Source organism: Mustela lutreola, chromosome 15, assembly GCF_030435805.1.
Source record: "Mustela lutreola isolate mMusLut2 chromosome 15, mMusLut2.pri, whole genome shotgun sequence".
Lineage (NCBI taxonomy): Eukaryota > Metazoa > Chordata > Mammalia > Carnivora > Mustelidae > Mustela > Mustela lutreola.
In genome coordinates this window covers 19,642,443-19,662,655 of record NC_081304.1, presented here as the reverse complement: position 1 = coordinate 19,662,655, position 20,213 = coordinate 19,642,443, and the positions used below count along the sequence as shown (strand labels likewise).

Here is a 20,213-nt window from a genome sequence, read left to right as displayed (position 1 = left end):
CGAAGTGGACCTGGAGCCCTAGCCGGAGCCGGGCCCTGGGAGGCGGCCGCCGAGACCCGTCAGCCCTGCACCATGTGTCTTCGGCTCCTCTGCATCCTGCTCGCCGCGGTCTCGGGAGCCCGGGGCTGGGGCTACTGTGAGTGCCGGGCTCAGCTGCAAGCAGGGTGGGACCCGGGAGTCCGAAGCCTGCAGGGCGGGTCCAGCCGCATTGCGGCTAGGTGGTCGCGGGTCCCTTCCCCGGCCGGCGCGCGCTTGCTCGTTTCCATCCTTTTCTGCCTCTCCCCCGCGCTCCGCAATGCAGCTCCGAGGCTGGCGCGCGCTCCCGGGCCGGTGCTGGGCTCCGAGGAGCCGAGGATCCAGTCGGCTCCGGGGAGGGATTTGGGACTGGGATCCAAGCGGGAGCTGGTGCCTGGGCGTGAGGGTTGGGGATAAGGGTGGTACTGGTGATCCCAGCGAGGGATGAGGTTTTTCCAGCATGTGGGGCTGGGCTTGGAGCTGGCCCAGGGGCTAGGATTTGGGGCTGGGGCTGGATTTTGAGGCTGGGATCCAAGCAAGAGTTGGTGACCCTGATTCCTGCGAAGGTTGGACATGGAGCTGGTGATGCTGGTATGACTGGCTGGGTTTGGGACCAAGGCCTGGATTGGGGGTTGGTGAGGGTTGGGGGTGCTGATGAGTGGGATCCATGATAAGGCTGGGGCTGGATTGGTGCCTTGGGCTGACTCAGGTTTTGAAAGATGCTAAGGTTGTGTTTGGGGGAGTACTAAGCCTGGGCTGGTAGGAGGGCAGTCACAGACCTGGGGAAGATCCAGCTTAGGGGTCCCCCCAGAAGAAGAAGGCAGCCCCCCTGAGTGTGCAGCTGCTGCTGCAGCCCAGGTTGAGTAGATGGCTTAAGTTAGTGCTGGGGTGCCTGCTGGGGAACAGAGAAGGAGGAGCTCCAGTTGCTCAGTGTGCCTGGTGTTTCGAAGGACCTGGGAGGGGCCCGGTGACCAAAATTTCTGTTTCCCCAACCCAGACGGCTGTGACGAGGAGCTGGTCGGGCCTCTGTACGCACGCTCCCTGGGCGCCTCCTCCTACTATGGGCTCTTCACTGCCCCGAGATTTGCCCGGCTGCACGGTGAGCCAGGCACCGCCCCAAGGTGTGGTGGGGGCCCTGGAAGGTCAGGCATAACAGGAGAGCCAGGGGTAAAATGCCCTTGCCTCTTCTATAGGCATAAGCGGATGGTCTCCCCGAATCGGGGACCCGAATCCTTGGCTCCAGATTGACTTAATGAAGAAGCACCGGATCCGAGCTGTGGCCACCCAGGGCTCATTTAACTCATGGGACTGGGTCACACGCTACATGCTGCTCTATGGGGACCGAGTGGACAGCTGGACACCATTCTACCAGCAAGGGCACAATGCGGTATTCCAGGCCCCCTGTGCACGCACTTGGAGAACCCCCTCAGTTCTGCAACCTGCTCTGGGCACTGGCTTGGGGGAGATGAAGGAGGAGGAGATGGGGACACGTGTGAGGAACAGCGGCTTCCAATGTGGGGATTCAGTCCAGAGGCACGGTCCACTCACCGTGGGTGCAAGACTTTCTCAGATGACAGGGTTTCACATACTTTAGGGTCAAATCTGGGAGAGCTTTTTTTTTTTTTTTTTTAAGATTTTATTTATTTATTTGACAGACAGAGATCACAAGTAGGCAGAGAGGCAGGCACAGAGAGGAGGAAGCAGGCTCCCTGCTGAGCAGAGAGCCCGATGCGGGGCTCAATCCCAGGACTCTGGGATCATGACCTGAGCTGAAGGCAGAGGATTTAACCCACTGAGCCACGCAGGCGCCCCTGGGAGAGCTTCTTGAATGAGGTGACATCCGAGTTGAGCTCGGAGGAGATAATGGGATGGTGGGAGAGGACACGCTAGGTCATCTGTTTTTTTAAAGCCACGAGGGTCCAGGAGATCAAGGAGAGCCTGCTTTCTGGAAGCTGATATTGGCTGGGTGTGACAACTGCGGGCTGGGCTGGGAGGCTGTGGAGAAATAAAGCAGAAGGTTGGGACCTGATCTCCCCTCTGCCCTTTCCCCTCAGACCTTCTTCGGGAACGTGAACGAGTCGGCGATAGTGCGCCACGACCTGCACTACCACTTCACCGCGCGCTACATCCGCATCGTGCCCCTGGCTTGGAACCCGCGTGGCAAGATCGGCCTGAGGCTCGGCCTCTACGGCTGCCCTTACAGTAAGACTGCGGGATTCGTGGGGGTGGGAAAGGGGGCGGAGTGCTCGGGAATCAGTCTTCCGGGTCCTCGGCCCACCTGCTGGCCTTCGCGCAGAGTCCGACGTGCTCTATTTCGACGGCGATGATGCCATCTCGTACCGCTTCCCGCGAGGGGTCAGCCGGAGTCTGTGGGACGTGTTCGCCTTCAGTTTCAAGACAGAAGAGAAGGACGGGCTCCTGCTGCATGCGGAGGGGGTCCAGGGCGACTACGTGACACTGGAGCTGCAGGGGGCGCACTTGCTGCTGCACATGAGCCTGGGTGAGCTCCACCGTCGCGGATACTACCCCAGCGGCTTGGCTGCCACGCCCCTCGCGGCCCTGCCTCCGCGAAGCCGCTCCCACTTCGGATCTTGCCATTCCTTACGTTTGGACCAGCTCGCCTTTTCTGTGCATGGTTTGGCGCTAACAAAACACTGGACTCCGAGTCAGAAGATCTGGATGCCAGTCTCAGCTCCACCTACCAGTGGTGTGACCTTGGAAAAGGAACCTCTCCAGTCTGTTTCCTCATTGTGGAAACCTTATATACATTAAGTGTACCTATACATACAAGCCCAAAGAGTTGTTATTTTGTATCTCATTAGCTTTTCATAACAACCATAGAATGAACTAGAAGCAGCTATTGTAAAACAGGGGCCCAGAGGGGTTAAACGACATACCCTAAGTCACATACTCCCCAGTGGACACCATTCCATCTTAAGCTGAAGATGTCCAATCTCTATATACCCCCTCCCCCCCAGGCTGCCCTGGGCCCTGTGCCAACCCTTCTCTGTGCTCCTGGAAGCTGCTGCAACTGGGGGAGGCCTCTCCAGATTGTAGGTCTCTCTGGGGCCTCTCTGGGGCTCTCCAGATTGTAGGTCTGACCCTGCTCCTCTGTTCCCCCAGGCAGCAGCCCCATCCAGCCCAGGCCCGGTCACACCACTGTGAGCGCTGGTGGCGTCCTCAACGACCAGCACTGGCATTACGTGCGGGTGGACCGATTTGGCCGGGATGCAAACCTCACCCTGGATGGCTATGTACAGCGCTTTGTGCTCAACGGTGACTTTGAGAGGCTGAACTTGGACAATGAGGTGAGCGGAGTGGTTCATTTAGTTGAGTTGGGGTGCTGGGGGGTCCGTTGGGGGACAGTGCTCTCCAGTTCCTGAATCTCCTAGCAGCTCTTGGCAAAATTGCGGTTCACAGGCCTGGGTTGTTGTTGTTCTTGGTATTGTTAGAAGGCAGATTTCTTGGGCACCCCCCCCCCCAAAACAACTGACATGGGATCTGGAAATCTTGGTTTGGGGGATCAGATGAGATGAGAAAATTGCCCCATTGAATTGCTCAACTCTGTGGCCCTGATCTGCAGATAAAGAATCCCAGACAGGTTAATTGACCTACCCAAGGGCATGCACCCAATCTGTGGTGGAGTCAGGGCCAGCACCCAAGCCTGGGGAGGCCCAGCAAGCTTTCAGCTTGAATAGCAATGCTGGGGAAATGTGTATTTCAAGTCTTATATAAAGCCAGGCTAGGAGCCTGGGAAAGCCTGGGGAGGAGGAGAGAGAGAGGGGCATGAGCTTGTACTCATCCAGGGACCCTAATCCCCTTGCCCCGCCCACAGATGTACATTGGGGGTCTGGTGGGCGCTGCGCAGAAGAACCTCGCTTATCGGCATAATTTCCGAGGCTGCATAGAAAACATAATCTTCAACCGAGTCAACATCGCAGACCTGGCTGTGCGGCGCCATTCGAGGATCACCTTCGAGGCCAGTGGGCAGGGCGTTCAGGGAGGGCAGAACATCAGAGTTGCTCGGAAAGCAAAGAGAATCAGATAAAAGCTGAGGATTCCTCTCTCCCCAGCCAAATGCTCAAGTGGGTGGAGGGCATCATCACAGACTCACAGGAGGTGCAAAGGCCACCCCTCCCTAACCCCCAGCTGAGAAGCTGTGGTCTGGTCTAACCACATCCTCAATTAATGTTTGAGGAAAATACGATGCAGAGACCGGCTTGGCAGTGGCTTGGCCAGGGATCACCGAGTTGTACAGTGGTTGAGTCCGATCTTGAACCCAGGTCTGTTTTGGTGTGGTCCCCATCCCCCACCCCACCCCACCCCACCCCAGCACAGCAGCGAGTGTTCTAGTGCCTGCCAGGAAGCTAGCCAGAAGTTGCCTCTCCCGGCTGGGAGGAAGGGAAGGAGGGAGCTGCGGCCCATGGAGATGGTGTAAAGAAGTCACAGCCAGCAGAGAGTCCCCCAGGGCCGCTTGGTTGGAGACACCCTCCACAGCTGGTTAAGGTTGTAGTGGGTGGGAATGGTCAGAATGGGAGGTCTCCGCCCGCACGCACCCCGAGGCTGTGCGGGGAGGAAGGTCCGAGACCACTATGGAAACTGAATTCCCCGCGGAGGCAGGCGGCTTCATTCTCTTGGGTGCTGATGGAACCTCACCTTCATCCTCAGGGTAAGGTGGCCTTCCGTTGCCTGGACCCGGTTCCTCACCCGGTCAACTTCGGAGGGCCTCACAACTTTGTGCAGGTGCCTGGCTTCCCGCGCCGAGGCCGCTTCGCGGTCTCCTTCCGCTTCCGCACCTGGGATCTCACGGGGCTGCTGCTTTTCTCCCGCCTGGGGGACGGGCTGGGCCACGTGGAGCTGATGCTCAGTGAAGGGCAGGTCAACGTGTCCATCGCGCAGACTGGCCGAAAGAAGCTTCAGTTCGCTGCTGGTGAGAGGTGGAAGGTTGCGGGGCGGGGGTGGGGGGGGTGGGGGGGTAGGGGAGGAGGAGACCCCAGGAGGCCAGAGAAGGGCCCAGGAGGAGCCGGTGTGGGCCAGCACTGAGGCCCTGGCTTATTGGAGAGGGGGGAGGGCGGGGCGGCGCGAGCACAGGCGGGGGGTGGGGGTGGGGGGGGGCTTGGAAAAGCAGGGAGTGGCCAGAGGCTCAGAGCGGAGGGTCTAAGGGTGCTGGGAGCGGCAGGAAAACCGAGAGTCCTGGTACCTTCTAGCTCCAGGGGGCTCCAGAAGTGTTTATTACTTGTTTGTGGCTTTGCAGACTCTGCCTCAGCTGCTAGGGTCAGGGAAGACAGTCAAAGATGTCAGCACTCAGTGGGAGCAGGGTAATGGCGGGGGTGGTGCCTGGGGGACTCAGTTCAGTTAGGCATCTGACCCTTGATTTGGGCTCAAGTCTTTATCCCAGGGTGATGAGCTCCAGTCCTCTGTTGAACTTCATGCTCAGCAGGGAGTCAGCTTGAGATTCTCTCTCTCTCCCTCTGGACCCCACCCTCCCCCACAGGCACTCTCCACTCTCCTCTGTCTCTCTCAAATAAATAAATATTTCTTATATATTATATACCACTTATTTATTTATTTATTTTAAAAAGATTTTATTTATCCATTTGACACACAGAGAGAAATCACAAGTAGGGAGATAGGCAGGCAACCGAGGGGGAAAGCAGGCTCCCTGCTGAGCAGAGAGCCCGATGCAGGGCTTGATCCCAGGACCCTGAGATCAGGACCTGAGCCGAAGGCAGAAGCTTAACTCACTGAGCCACCCAGGCACCCCATGTTTTATATACTATTTATATGTTTAATATGTGATGTGTTTTGTATATTGTATATCATACACACATACACACATATATATGTAGTGTAATGGAGGGCACATAGGACCGAATGAGGTCGCTGCCTCCAGGCTGCAGACACCCTTCTCTCAGAATGTGGTGTTTCCCACACACCCACTCCATCCTTTCCTCCTGCCCAGGGTACCGCCTGAACGATGGCTTTTGGCACGAGGTGAACTTTGCAGCCCAGGAGAACCATGCCGTCATCAGCATCGATGATGTGGAGGGAGCAGAGGTCAGGGTCTCATACCCACTGCTGATCCGCACCGGCACCTCATACTTCTTTGGGGGTAAGTGGGAGCCAACCTGGCCAGACCCCTGTCTCTGGGTGGGAAGGCACCACCAAACTCCCCTCAGATGGGGCTGCCTGGAGAGTTTGGTAGGGATAAATCCCCATCTCCCCTCTGGAGCCTTGGGGACTGGAAGGTCACTGCCATGGTCTCTTGGCCCCCTTCCTTCCTTCATGTCTGGCTTTCCTTTGGCATCTCCCTGGGGGAGGGTCTCTGGGGTCTCCCCTGGGGAGGGCCTCACAGGGGTGGTTGCTCCAGGTTGTCCCAAACCAGCCAGTCGATCGGGCTGCCACTCCAACCAGACGGCGTTCCATGGCTGCATGGAGCTGCTCAAGGTGGACGGCCAGCTGGTCAACCTGACTCTGGTGGAGGGCCGGCGGCTCGGATACTATGCTGAGGTCCTCTTTGACACATGTGGCATCACTGATAGGTATCCAGAAGCCCCTTTCCCTTCAAGAGGCGACCCCTCCAAAGCCCTCTTTGGTGGTCTCCTGATGGGATTGGCCTTTCTCAATAATCTCCCCCCTCCCGCTCCCAGCTCCTCCGTGTCCCACCTGGAGAGTGTCTCACCCTCTCGTCCTTCTTTACTTAGCTCTTCCATTAAAGCGACACACGCGCAGAATGGAAACGAAGCCTCTGCTCTTGGTCCTAAAGGGTTTTCTTCTGTGTTGGAGGGGGGAGAGGGAGAGGGAGAGGGCGGGTACACAGTAGTCCTTGAGCCCTGAGGCCTGCCTTAATGTGCTAGCACTTAGACGTAAACCTGGCTTGTTCCTCGGGTCCTGGTGCTCTCAGGAGCCGGAAGTGAAGCCTGTAGGGATCAGACCCCACGCTCACAGTAAGGCGCCTTCCCTTGGTGCTGACCCTCTTCTCTAGGTGTAGCCCTAACATGTGTGAGCATGATGGACGCTGCTACCAGTCCTGGGATGACTTCATCTGCTACTGTGAACTGACAGGCTACAAGGGGGAGACGTGTCACCAACGTAAGCCGCCTGGGGGAGGTGGCCGCTCAGGGGCAGGGAGGCCAGGAGGTTGCTGGGGATCATGAGGCTGCTGGAGCCGGTAGGACTGGCCTTTCCTCGCCCTCTGACCCCATAACTGCTTTCTCCACCCCACAACCTACCAGCTCTGTATAAGGAATCTTGTGAAGCTTATCGGCTCAGTGGGAAAACTTCTGGAAACTTCACCATTGATCCTGATGGCAGTGGCCCTCTGAAGCCATTTGTAGTGTACTGTGATATCCGAGGTAAGTGACTCTGATGGGTGGTGAAGGGGCAGCTGACAAGGCTGTGAGGGGGTGTGGGGGAAACGGGGGACTGAAGGGGGGGCAGGGGCTAGCAAGACTGAACCGTGGTGTTGGGGGGTAAAGGGGTAGAGGGGAAAGGGGACACTCAGGAATTTGTAATCTAGCCTTGCAGATAAATTCTAGCTTCCTGATCCAGTCCAGCCATCATATCTAGCCTCAACAATGTTGAGGGCCCAGAGCTAGGCTGGAACGGAGCTGCTTGGGCAACTTTATTGGCTCTGAGGAGCAGCAGTGGTGGTGGACATGGGCAGGGAGATGGGTAGAGAATGGCCATCTCGAGCCAAAACTCTGTCTCTTCCATTTCCCCAGAGAACCGGGCATGGACAGTTGTGCGGCATGACAGGCTGTGGACAACTCGGGTGACAGGTTCTAGCATGGAGCGGCCGTTCCTGGGGGCCATCCAGTATTGGAATGCCTCCTGGGAGGAAGTCAGTGCCCTGGCCAATGCTTCCCAGCACTGTGAACAGTGGATCGAGTTCTCCTGCTACAATTCCCGGCTGCTCAACACTGCTGGTAAGGGCCTAGGCTGCCGTGGGCAGGGTGCAGAGCTGGAGGAGCGCCCTGGTTGGTGGGGTGGGGTGAGGGGTTTGGGAGGAGGGAACCAGAGAGGTCAGCAGAAGTTCTTGAACACTCGAGCAAGGATCTGGGCTGGTTGGAAAGGGGAGAGAGGAGCCCATGGGCTAATGGAGGGATGGGGCCTGCCAATGGCCTCCACGTCTTCCCCAGGAGGCTACCCCTACAGCTTCTGGATTGGGAGAAATGAGGAGCAGCACTTCTACTGGGGAGGCTCACAGCCTGGAATCCAGCGCTGTGCCTGTGGTCTGGACCGGAGCTGCGTGGACCCCGCTCTGCACTGTAACTGTGATGCCGACCAGCCCCAGTGGTGAGGGGCCGAGGGCCAGGGCGCTCAGGATTCCAGGGGCAGCGGAGCAGCAGGGGCTGAACCGCTGCGTCCTGCCCCCACAGGAGAACCGACAAGGGACTGCTGACCTTTGTGGACCATTTGCCCGTCACTCAGGTGGTGGTGGGGGACACGAACCGCTCCAATTCCGAGGCCCAGTTCTTCCTGAGGCCTCTGCGCTGCTATGGCGATCGTGAGTGGCGGAACCCTTTTGTGTGCCCTCCCCAGGGTTGGCTCTCCAGTTTCCGAAATTTAGACCACCTGACCCACTGCAGGTCTCTAGGACGTCCTGCCAGCCACCCAGCTCCTGCCGGGATGGGACCCCTTTAACCATTCTCCTTGCCCCATCTTCCCCCACCCCACCGGGGGCTCCCTTATTTCTCCACCCTCTGACCTCCCTGACCAGGCTTTCCTCCTGGTTTTGCAGGAAACTCCTGGAACACCATCTCCTTCCACACTGGGGCTGCCCTGCGCTTTCCCCCGATCCGTGCCAACCACAGCCTTGATGTCTCCTTCTACTTCAGGACCTCGGCTCCCTCGGGAGTCTTCCTAGAGAATATGGGGGGCCCTTACTGCCAGTGGCGCCGGCCTTACGTGCGGGTGGAACTCAACAGTGAGCAGGCAGACGCTGGGAGGGACATGGGCTGGACGGAGATCTCTGGGGGGAGGTGGGGTAGGCAGAGGTTAGGGGAAGAGACAAAGGCAGGTGCCAGCACGGAAAGGGCTTTAGAGAACGGTAGGTTCTAGAGCCGGGTCTGTCTTGGTAGCAGCTTTGTGAACTTGGGCACTCGCTTCAGCGATCTGGGCCTCAGGCCCCTCACCTTCGAGAAGGCACTTGGACTCCTGAGGTGTTTTCTGCCTGACCAGTTCTAACCTCAGCAGTGGGGCTGGGAGGCTGCCTCCGGGGATCTGCAAATTTGGGAGAGACCAGGAGTGCGAGGTTTTAAGGAGTTTATGGGTTTTGTCCCAGGTTGAGGAAAACTAGAGGGACGTTCAAGGAACTCCGAGGAGTGAGGAACCCGTGGGGTCTGACTCCTTTCTCCCCGACCCCTGCGTTGTCCAGCCTCCCGGGACGTGGTCTTTGCCTTCGATGTGGGGAATGGGGATGAGAACCTGACAGTACACTCGGATGACTTTGAATTCAACGACGATGAGTGGCACTTGGTCCGGGCAGAAATCAACGTGAAGCAGGCCCGGCTCCGTGTGGACCACCGGCCCTGGGTGCTGCGGCCCATGCCCCTGCAGACCTACATCTGGCTGGAGTACGACCAGCCCCTTTACGTTGGTGAGCAGCCGCCCTGTGCCGGGTCTGAGGCCTCCTGCCCCTTCCCACCCTCTCACGGCAGCTCTCCTTGCTTCCAGGAGCCCCATGTCTGAGGTCCCGACGCCCTCTGCTGCAGAGTGGGCCAAGAGCTCACCTCTCCTGTCTAGGCCATGGATTTTATTCCATGCTCTCACCCCCCTTGGCTCCCTTCCCAGCCCCAATACTTACCCCTGCCTCTGGCTCTACACCCATTTATTGACCTGCCCGCCCTTCCCAGGATCTGCAGAGCTAAAGAGGCGCCCCTTCGTGGGTTGCCTGAGGGCGATGCGTCTGAATGGAGTAACTCTGAACCTGGAGGGCCGTGCCAATGCCTCGGAGGGTACCTCACCCAACTGCACAGGCCATTGTGCCCACCCCCGGTTCCCCTGTTTCCACGGAGGCCGCTGTGTGGAGCGCTACAGCTACTACACATGTGACTGTGACCTCACGGCGTTTGATGGGCCATACTGCAACCACGGTCAGTGCAGATGGGAGACCCAGGAGCCACAGGGCGCAGAGGGGTATTGGGAGGACAAGGGAAGGATGGTGGGTGCAGAGTCAGCACCAGGGAAAACTAGAGTTGTCCTGGCTTCCTGAGCTCTGAGCTGGGACCATCTCTGAGCCAGGACTGCTGAAGATGATGGGCGACACCAAGCCATAGAGAGGTGAGGAGGGGATGGTGCAGCTGGCTGGTACTGAAAGAACTCAAAAGCAACTGCCAGATAACTTCCCCATCTTCCCACTGTCACCAAGATATCACAGGTTCCCCACCCTGGCAAGCATACCCAGCTCAGGTGGTGCAGTCTGCTCCCATGCCATTTCCTAGTTGATAATCGCTGAGCTCCTAAACAGGTGTCTACAGCCTGGTTCTTGGTGAAGGCAAGCCTTGACATTCACCTTAGCAAGATTCTGCACGTGCACCCAGACCACATCCTTCCTAAGGCTGGTCTAGGAGGATGCACGTGCAGGAGCGTTCATGGTGGGAGAAGTCTCCTGGAGCAGGGACTTGCAGGGATGCAGGGACCAGCAGAGGACCTTGGGTATTGGTTTGGGGGTGAGTAGTGGAGAGTGTACCAGAGAGGACCATGATACTTCGATTCTTTTTTTTTTTAGATTCTATTTATTTATTTGCGAGAGAGAGGGAGCACGAGCAAGGGGAGGGGCAGAGGGAGAAACAGACTCCCTACTGAGCAGGGAGCCCGACACAGGCTCCATCTCGGGACCCTGGGAGCATGACCTGAGCCCCAAGCAGATGCTTAATTGACTGAGCCACCCAGGCATCCCCATGATACCTCGATTCTAACCATAGCTCCCTGCATACGGCATATCCTTATAGAAGTCACTAGCCACTTCTGAGATTCGGTTTCCTCCATCTGTAAAAGGCACAGGTCGTATTGGATGATCTTTTCCATTTCTCATGGTTTTAAGACTCCATTCTGGGACCTAGAGGCTCCAGGGGACCTGACAGTGAGTGAAGGCAGGCTGTGATAGTGGCAGGACATGAGGCGGAGGTCCAGGGTGGGTGGGTGACCTACAATGTCTGAAGCCAGGAGCAGCAGTGCTGATCCCCCTCCATGTGCCCTCAGATATCGGCGGATTCTTCGAGCCGGGCACCTGGATGCGCTACAACCTGCAGTCGGCTCTGCGCTCGGCAGCCCGGGAGTTCTCACACATGCTGAGCCGCCCGGTACCAGGCTATGAGCCAGGTTATGTCCCTGGCTATGACACTCCGGGCTACGTGCCCGGCTACCACGGGCCCGGGTACCGTCTGCCTGAGTACCCCCGGCCTGGCCGGCCGGTGCCCGGGTACCGAGGGCCAGTCTACAATGTCACTGGAGAGGAGGTGTCCTTCAGCTTCAGCACGGACTCCGCCCCCGCGGTCCTGCTCTATGTCAGCTCCTTCGTGCGTGACTACATGGCTGTGCTCATCAAGGAAGATGGTAAGGTCCCACGGGGACCCAGCCCCAGCTTCCTGCAGGGCGCCCTTCACTGTTGCAGCTGCTGGTCCACTGACACAACCCCCCACCCCCCAACCCGGAGCTCTCCCAAGAGGGGGCTGTGGGTACTGAGTGGACACGCCCTTTCTCCCCCTGCCCCACCCCCATCCCACAGGGACCCTGCAGCTGCGGTACCAGCTGGGCACCAGCCCCTACGTGTACCAGCTGACCACGAGGCCGGTCACGGACGGCCAGCCGCACAGCGTCAACATCACCCGCGTCTACCGCAACCTCTTCATCCAGGTGTGTGGAGGGACAGGGACCCCCTCAGGACGCACCCAGGCAGTGGCCCCAGGGACGTGTCCAATAGCACAGGGAGAGTGCCTCCCAGTTTACAGAGGAGTCTCATGGGTCTTGCGTGTTGTTCTGGGAGGTCATCTGGGGAGGCGGATGTTCTCATGTCTGTTCCGTAAGGCAGGGAACAGGCTCGGGGCGTCTCGGGGTTCCCCACCGAGGCAGGCCACCGGCAGCTGCCACGACAGGGCTCAGAACGAGGCTGCCAGATTGTTCACAGCGAATCCTTCAGTGGATGGCTATCCACCTGCGGCTGAGCGAGGGCTCCCCAGGAGCACGGGAGTCCCCGTGTGGGCCTGGCTTGGTCAGCCTCTGCTTCTCCCTCCCTCCGCACCTCTCCCCTGCCCCTCAGGTGGACTACTTCCCACTGACGGAGCAGAAGTTTTCGCTGTTGGTAGACAGCCAGCTGGACTCACCCAAGGCCTTGTATTTGGGGCGTGTTATGGGTGAGCTGAGGGTGCCAGCGTGTTTGGGGCAAGGAGCAGAGGGGTGGAGGCGCAAGGGAGGCCTGGATGATGAGGGAGCCGGGGCGGCTGCGAAGGCAGCAGTAAGGAGGGGCCGGAAACCCGCTGGTGGTGAGTGGGGCAAGGCTGGGGGGGCCCAGCCCCTCTCCCTCTGGGCCTGCCTCTCCCTCAGAGACCGGCGTCATCGACCCAGAGATCCAGCGCTACAACACCCCAGGGTTTTCGGGGTGCCTGTCTGGAGTTCGATTCAACAACGTGGCTCCCCTCAAGACCCACTTCCGGGCCCCTCGGCCCATGACAGCGGAGCTGGCCGAGGCCCTCCGCGTTCAGGGGGAGCTGTCCGAATCTAACTGCGGAGCCATGCCGCGCCTTGTCGCAGAGGTGCCGCCCGAGCTGGACCCCTGGTATCTGCCCCCAGGTGGGTCTGGGGGACACACAGAGGAGGGAGGGTCGACAGGGAAGGGCAGCGGTTCTTAACACAGAGGAGGCTTCGCCTCACCTCACCGGTGCTTTTCCCCTCCAGACTTCCCGTACTACCACGATGAGGGATGGGTTGCCATACTTCTCGGCTGTAAGTAACAGGAGCACTACCTTGACCTCATTCTACCCCCCGGGGCATTCCCTCCCTGTCCCGGACCCCTGGGCTGAGGGCAGCGAAGGCATAAGGTGTGGGGGCACACACACGGATGAGCCAGGCTGTGCGGATGGCGGCAGAGAAGCGAGCTGCCGAGTCCTCCGTGTCTGAGGACACCATGGACTCTGAACTGAACAATTAAAATGGGGCTCTAGCAAAGGGATGAGGAGAAAGAGGGTGCAGCAGTTTCTAGAGAGGCGAGAAACTGGGGTAAGCCCAGGGGCGTGGACAGAGAATACGGGAAACGGAAGACAGCAGCAGGGTGAGCCCGGAACTCAGACCTGCAAGACATTTGGGACTGGCTTGACAAGTGTGAACTGCGGACGGCCACGCACGTACCCTTTTGGCCAAAAGCATCCATGTGTGTCTACGGAGAAAACCCCAAGATTGGCCCTGAACTCTTCCTTTTTTCCCTTGCAGTTTTGGTGGCCTTCCTGCTGCTGGGGCTGGTGGGGATGTTGGTGCTCTTCTATCTGCAAAATCATCGCTACAAGGGCTCCTACCACACCAATGAGCCCAAGGCCACCCATGATTACCACCCTGGCAGCAAACCTCCTCTCCCTGCCTCAGGGACTGCCCCGGTCCCAGCCCCTACGGCAGCTTCCACCTCAGCCCCAGCCCCAGCCCCAGCCCCAACCCCAACCCCAGCCCCAGCCCCAGCCCCAGCCCCTGGCCCCCGGGACCAAAATCTCCCCCAGATCCTGGAGGAGTCCAGGTCTGAGTGAATCAGGAGAAGGGCTCTAGGGACCAAGTCCATCTCCTCTGAATCCCCCAATCCCCACCTCTCCCCACCCTGTCAGGGACATTTGGCTCCTCTTAGCTGGTTCCGCTCACGCAGAGGAGGCCCCTCCTGCCAAGTCTGGTAGGCCACGCTACAGATGGGACCAAAGGGAGTGGCCAGCCTCACTGCCTAAACCGATGCCCTCCCCGTCCCCATTTCCCCAGGCTCCTGGTTGTTCGCCTGCCCCAAAGGAGAAGCTCCGTGGGGTTGAGACAGGCCCCCTCTGCCATCCCTGTCCCAGCTGCTGCCAGGGATTAACAACAGAGTGCAAGGGAGATTAACTGCTTCCCTTCAAATATTCAATCTCAGCAGGGACAGATGTGTGGGATTGCAGGGATGCACAGGGCATGGGGGGAGGAGGCTGCTAAATCATATCCCCTAGCCTCCCCCCTGCCCTGCAGAACGTCTTCCATCTGCTTCCACTCAGTTGGGGGTTAGGGAAGACTTCGTTGCTGTTCCCCACCTTCTCATGTTTGTTTTGTACAGAGACCAAGAGGCCTCGCTTTTAGCACCTTAGTACCTCCGCTGCTTCACATGCTTTAGCCAAAGCCATAAAAAACAACTTGCAATGTAGAGAGAAAAATGCAGACACACCGACTAGCCAGCCCTCTGTTCTTCCTCCCTCTCCCAAGATATGCAATAGCCTTGGTGCCTGTCCAAAGGCTTGGCCCCCTCTCCAGTGCATGAGGAGTCTTCTTTCCTCCGCTCAGAGATGCTGCTTTGTTTGCCCAGGAGGTCATATTCTTTATATATATTTTTTGTTGCAAAGTCTCTCTCCAGAGAAACTCTATATATTACTCTAATTTTTTAATTATCAGTTTATATATAAAAGAAAAATCAATTGACTGTCCTGTGCTGTGCCCACGGTTTGTAGTTTTTGCTTCTCCCGTGTTGGAAGTCTTGTGAGGTCTGCTGGCCACTCACCCAGCCCGACCCAGCCTCCACTCTCAAGCCGTGCGCTCAGAGCCAGAGCCGTCCTAATAAAGCAGAGTGGCAGAGCCCCAGTCTGTGCGTGGTAGCTGGCGTCACGGCAAGGGGATAAGCGGGATGTTTTTAAGGGATCTCATCTGAGGGCTCAGGAAGTTCTACGAAGAGCCCTTGGAATCCTCACAACACTAACTAGGAGCCTGACTGGCTCTTGCCAACCCCTCGACCCCCCCAACCCCAGACCTCAGTGGAAAGTGGGGGTTAGAATGCTAACACTTCAGTCCGAGCTCCCCCTGTACTGGTGTCCCTGGATTCTTCCATCCCCAAAGTACACAATATACAACTTGCCAAAATGGATCCTACTACTTTATTCAGATAAGAGGTCACAAACCACAGGACTTTAAAGTGCGTGAGATTCACTGGCAATAAAGCCGCACATATACCAGCCTCCCCCAGTCCCCACCACCTTGCTCCATCCGTCATTCCATGGTCTGGGGGGAGGGGTTGAGACCCGTCATTTAAGGTGTGGGCGTGGGGGGCAGCGAGGGGAGAAGGATGGGAATGCTGGTGGAACAGGAGTCCCAGTGGTCTGAAACTGGCAAGGAGGGGATTCCGCCCACTGAGGGAAGAGTGGGGTCAGTCTTGCCTCTCAATGGCTGGATGTCACTTGCTGCCCATCTTTCCCCATAGCCAGCTCCATTTCAGACAGACCTAACTCCTCTTCCTTCATTTGTCTCTGATTTTTCCCTGTCCTTTATGAGGACTTCAGAGCCCACAGTCCAGCTAGAGAGCGTCTCCAGTACAACGAACACAAACCACTGCATCTGGAGATCTCAGAATCATGGCAGGGCTGGCCAGTTAGGTGGAAAGAAGCCTCTGTCAGGAGCCGGCTGGGTGTGTGCTGAGGGCTGAGTGTACGTGTGCCCATAAGTGTGGTGTGTGAGGGTATGTAAGTGTGTGTGCATGTCCCACCAAAATCCCTATGTGACAGTCTGGCCCGAGGGAACCCCACTCCTTGCTTCATGGGACAGCCAGTGGGGTTGGAGGAAAGGAGTGGTCAGTACAGACTAGAAAAGAAAAGCTTGGGATCCCTAGAGGAGAGAAACCAGCTCCCTACTCCAGTATTCCCTGGGCCAGCCTGTCCCTGTGCACATCCTTTTACCCAGCACAATGCCCCTTATTCCCCAGCGGCTCAGCACAGCAGCCATAGACACAGGGGTAGCTCCCCGAGCCGGCCCCATGCTCATTTACATCCTGTGTGGCAAGGAGGCTCCTCCTTACTCCTCCAGGAGCTGAGAGGGAACTGGAGGGGAATCTTCCAACCCCTAGCCTTCCCCTCCCCTTAGGAATGGGATCTGGGCAGGGGCCCCAGAGACCTCAGCTCAACTCCACCTCAACCTGCAGACCTCCTCAAAGAAATAAAGTGCTTGGCTCTTCAGGACTCCCAGAGAGAATGGCAGCATGGACAGGCATGGGGGTTGGCCTGCTACTTCTCAAGACTTCAAATACCCCCCCACCAGTGTACATGGCGAGCGCGATGGCGTCCTAAACACATGTAACTTGGGAGCCCCTCACCCACTTCCAAACTCTGTCAACTCACCCTTTCCAACAGCAGGTGCATCAGACAGGAAAATAAATCACCTTCCGAACCTCCCCCTTTCCAGCCCAAGCCTTCACCCATCTCCCCAGAAGACAGAAGCAACAGAGGCCCTGTGGGCGTGGGTTCTAAGGGGAACGAGAGGCCTGAAAACAACTCCACAGCCTGGAACCAGAGTGTTCACAGCCAGCCCTGCACACCCCGCCGTGCCTTTTCAGGAGCAGCACGCCGCCTGCCTGCAGTCACCAAGCCGCAGCTCTGGAGGCAGCTGGCTGCACCCTGGCACCTGCTTTCAGGAATCTGAAAATGTATCCACCCATCTCCAGAGTATGGAGAAGGCTTCTCAGAGCCTAGAGGGCCCCAAGCTTAGCAGTTTAACTCGGGTCATCAGGATGGCTCTGGCTCTCTATGGAAGAATGGCACTTAGCTGTCCTTCTCCCAGTGCTGAAGACCTATCCTCAGAACTCACACTCTGAACTTGAACTCTGCCAGGAGGGAGCAGGTAGTTTAGGTGACCGTCTCCCCATCTGAAGTCAGTCTGTACCACCGCCAGGCTTGCCTTTGACCCAGGCCACTCGTAAGTTCCAGGTACCACACTTCATTTAGCCAGTCCTCTCCAGGTCCTGTGACCAGAGAGAGGTGCCGGCAACCAAGATACACAAGGACCCTTGACTTGGAAAGTTAGAATTACAGGACAAAGCTTGTGAGGAACTTCCCAGGTTGACTGCCGAGGCTCACAGCCTACACAGCAGACAAGAAACCGCGCTGAGCCACCCACCCCCAGCCTGCGCTCTCTTCCTCTGAGGCCTAAGACTCGGTCTCACATTTCTGCACCTCTCTCTTCTGGGGGCCCAAGCCCTAGCTGCCTCTGTCTCCCCTCTCACTGAGACAGCTTGTTCCCACCAGACACAGCCGAGGCCTCGCTGCAGAGGGAATGGGCGGGGGATTCTCGGTGTGGGAGACACGTAGTGCAGGAAACTCAAGCAGCGGTGGTGTGTGCATGAAGCAAAGACAGTGCTGCTACCATAGGCGCTGGCGTGGGGCCCAGGAGGGCTAAAGGACATCAGTTTCCCTCTCAATCCCCACGTACTTGAGAGCATCAGCTTGGCTGTACCTGTCCCGGAGCAGGAGGAACCAGGTTACTGTCAAGGCTTTTGTGAGCGAACCGGTAGACTGCCCTCCATTCTGCTCCCTCTCCCCCTCCCTCAGAGCAGTTTACAATTGCTCCCACTTCTGATGCAAGGCACCCGAGAGCAGAACAAAGAGAAAGACATGACCACCAAGACTTGACCACTGTCTGCTTCCTCCATATCACCCACCGTAAGCCCCCAAATCAATTCTAACAGCCACCCTTCTGTCCCTGGAACCACCTCCCAACCATTTCTGGCCCCCTCACCTGTAATCAAAGAAGAGCTCTTCACCAGCTTGAATTGCCCTTTTAGCAAAGATCCCAATGCGATGATCCCCATTCACCATGACCACTGCGGACAGGACAAAGCTAAGGCTAGGTTCCTGCTCAGCTCCACGCCAACGATGCGTGGTGCTGGGCTGATTTTCTCCCAATTCCCAGTGAAAACATAAATGAAGTGGAATTAAAAAGCAGTTGGTGATGACTGTTGCCTCTGTGCTTTTAGAGCTCTTGTTCTGACTGGTGATATAGGAAGAGTATTATCTCTAAGAGATTCTTGTTTGTGGGAAAATGGTTATAATGTATTCAGTGAAGAAAGCCAATTACAAAACAAAGACTCAAAATGATACCAGATGTTAAATCATGACTGTCTTTGGACAAAAAATAACTCAGCAATGAAAAAAGTTACATAATGGATAGAAATCATAGTAAATAAAGCATCCATCATCCACCCTCCCTCCCACGCTACTGAGAGCTCACCTTTGGCATAACAGTTGGGGTTCACTGAATGGTTTGCAAATCGAATTTTGTTTCCTTTCCGGGTAGCATCTACTACAAAATCTATACAAAGAAAGACCATGAGCTCACCAGACAAATCCACAGCTTCTTGAACCTGATTTCAAAATCAACTAAATGGAACAGAAATAATCCGGCAGGAATTCTGAAGACCAGCAGCACACAGAATAAGAATATGGCCTCATGTGAGTGTGCTCCCTTTGGATCCCCCCATTTTGCTAGAATTATGGATCTCCTCTTCCCATCTACTGGGGGGGAGATTTCTGAGGTGGAAATGCCCAGTGCTCCGATTAAAACAAAACCCAGAAATGGGGGTTTTCCCAAAGCAAGTGAACCGAGACTCATGGCATCTTTGAAGTTGAACCTCCCCACCTCACTCTGTGCACCTGCTGGAGAAATCACAGCTGATCTGAACTTGGGCTATCGTAAGGGCAATCTGGTAGAAAAACCCACCAGAGACCACCCTGGGGCAAGAGGAAGAGACTCCATACCATTGTTGAGGTTAAAGAGGAAGCTGGACATGTATTTGTCATAGACCTTCCCCCGTCGATCAGCCTCATCCTGAGAGATCAGCTGCAGAGACAGATAAGGAACAAACGGGGGTCGGGTTGCCCACTCAGGGCATGGTCCCCTGCCACAGAAAGGGCTGGGAGGGGGCGGTGTCGCATGGGGTGCTTGCTGAGTATCATGATGAGAATCACAGGAGACAGGGCTCAAGTTAGTTCATTCCAATCCCCACCCACCATGACCAGTATGAAGCCTGAAGAGAGTTCCCTGCCTTCCCCCGCCTTCTGTAGCAAAGAATTTCAGAAGAGTGGTTTATCTCAGGATTGCAAACACTTCTGTGGGATCCCCCAAGGGGCCACACAAGAACTCAGCTGAGTTATTTAGAGAGTTAAGTCATAGAGGTCTGGCCCACAGAAAATCAGAGTTTCTCATCAGCATCTCCCCAGATAGGAATGTGGTCCAAACCGATAGCACTCACCTCACCACAGTATTCAGAAATGAATTCGTTCTTTTGCACAGACTCCTTAATGAAGGTGCCCCATCCGGCCACATCTGAGGGGGCCAGCAGCAGGTGCTGGGGAAGAGGAGTCAAACCTCAGACTACAGGGCATGTGTGAGCAGGCGGGGTGTGTGCTAGACGTGCACGTGTGCCGGGGAAGGGCAGGGTGGAAAGAACAAGCAACTGTTAAGAGGATCTGAAAACAGAAAAAAGGTCTCAGCCACTCTGTTCTGGGGAGAGGAAAAACAAAGAAGGGAGGTGGCAAAAGGAAATGTAACACCTCCTCCTCTAGGCCTGGGGGCCTCCTGGAGCCGAGTCTCGAGGAGCTCAACTCACTGCTGCGGGTCAAGCAGAAACAGACAACATCCTCGATGGGTCCTGTGTCCCTCCTCTCTGCTCCTCTCAGGCTGGCCAGTTCGGGGGTCACGCTTCTAACTCCTCCCCAGGACAGACAACTTCAAAATTCAAGTACACATGTGTCCCTCAGGATTTGCCGAGCCCTTTTATGTAGAGGCCCTCCAAGGGGCTGGTGGAAAGAGGTCGCTGGGGCCAACTCCATCTTTCCCCCTCCCTCATGCAGCCTGCAGGCCCATAGAAAGCCCTCACCTTCTTGAGGCCTCGCTGGATGCTGCAGTTTTTGCAGGAAACCACCTTGCAGTCCCAGTGCTCGGAGGCCCCACAGGTGAGGCACAGGTCGGGGTCGCACTCTCGCACTGCCAGGTAGCAGGGACACTGCTTGGTGTTGCACTGGGTCTTACAGCGACAGCCAGGGAAGCGATTCTGACCTGGGGCGGTGGGGGGGCACAGGGAGGGTTAGGAACCAGGGCAGGCTAATGCTGGGGCTCAGGTCTGCCTCGAGGGTCAGCAAGGAAGTCAATGTGATATGTTCCGGGAAAGTTAGCAAAATAGAGGAGAAACTCTCTGGCCAATAAGCATCTAGTCAAGTTTCCTTCCG

At 56.9% G+C, this 20,213-nt stretch overlaps 2 protein-coding genes and 1 long non-coding RNA gene across 7 annotated transcripts in view; 1 reads left to right on the top strand and 2 right to left on the bottom strand.

The window, feature by feature from the left end:
- Positions 1-14,808, top strand: CNTNAP1 (contactin associated protein 1). 2 transcript variants are annotated; one of them, XM_059149544.1, is made up of 24 exons: positions 1-136; positions 1,013-1,114; positions 1,209-1,402; positions 2,070-2,217; positions 2,312-2,515; positions 3,139-3,323; positions 3,851-3,994; positions 4,684-4,945; positions 5,978-6,127; positions 6,386-6,557; positions 7,001-7,107; positions 7,251-7,370; positions 7,740-7,943; positions 8,157-8,313; positions 8,397-8,524; positions 8,759-8,944; positions 9,395-9,616; positions 9,873-10,112; positions 11,221-11,574; positions 11,747-11,874; positions 12,278-12,371; positions 12,562-12,807; positions 12,913-12,960; positions 13,444-14,808. In XM_059149544.1, exons 1-24 carry the CDS (start codon positions 73-75, stop codon positions 13,746-13,748), a joined length of 4,164 nt encoding a protein of 1,387 aa, XP_059005527.1. In that variant the 5' UTR covers positions 1-72; the 3' UTR covers positions 13,749-14,808. The 2 variants fall into 2 exon arrangements, with proteins under 2 accessions (XP_059005527.1, XP_059005528.1); XM_059149545.1 differs by lacking the exon at positions 1-136 and adding an exon at positions 323-606.
- LOC131816631 (uncharacterized) lies at positions 1,611-2,428 on the bottom strand. Its single transcript, XR_009348124.1, has 2 exons — positions 2,294-2,428; positions 1,611-2,010 (listed from the first exon to the last, which is right to left on the bottom strand). It is a non-coding gene; the product is annotated as an uncharacterized LOC131816631 (long non-coding RNA).
- The window catches only part of EZH1 (enhancer of zeste 1 polycomb repressive complex 2 subunit), a 36,170-nt gene continuing 26,688 nt past the window's right edge, over positions 10,732-20,213 (bottom strand). For 2 of the 4 annotated variants that reach the window (XM_059149549.1, XM_059149551.1), the window contains 6 exons: positions 19,865-20,043; positions 19,238-19,333; positions 18,744-18,825; positions 18,217-18,297; positions 17,725-17,809; positions 15,080-17,442 (listed from right to left, as the gene is read on the bottom strand). In XM_059149549.1, coding sequence (XP_059005532.1) covers positions 17,382-17,442; positions 17,725-17,809; positions 18,217-18,297; positions 18,744-18,825; positions 19,238-19,333; positions 19,865-20,043 — 584 coding nt within the window. In that variant the 3' untranslated portion in view covers positions 15,080-17,381. Of the gene's footprint in view, positions 11,096-15,079; positions 17,443-17,724; positions 17,810-18,216; positions 18,298-18,737; positions 18,826-19,237; positions 19,455-19,864; positions 20,044-20,213 lie in introns of those variants that run through there. The other 2 variants (XM_059149550.1, XM_059149552.1) reach the window with 2 other exon arrangements.

Excerpts from the sequence above, each read along its gene's own strand:
- CNTNAP1 (XM_059149544.1), top strand. The coding sequence starts at position 73 with ATGTGTCTTCGGCTCCTCTGCATCCTGCTCGCCGCGGTCTCGGGAGCC. Across the intron at positions 2,516-3,138 it reads GCTGCTGCACATGAGCCTGG|GCAGCAGCCCCATCCAGCCC; the intron begins GTGAGCTCCACC and ends CTGTTCCCCCAG. Across the intron at positions 3,995-4,683 it reads ATTCGAGGATCACCTTCGAG|GGTAAGGTGGCCTTCCGTTG; the intron begins GCCAGTGGGCAG and ends CTTCATCCTCAG.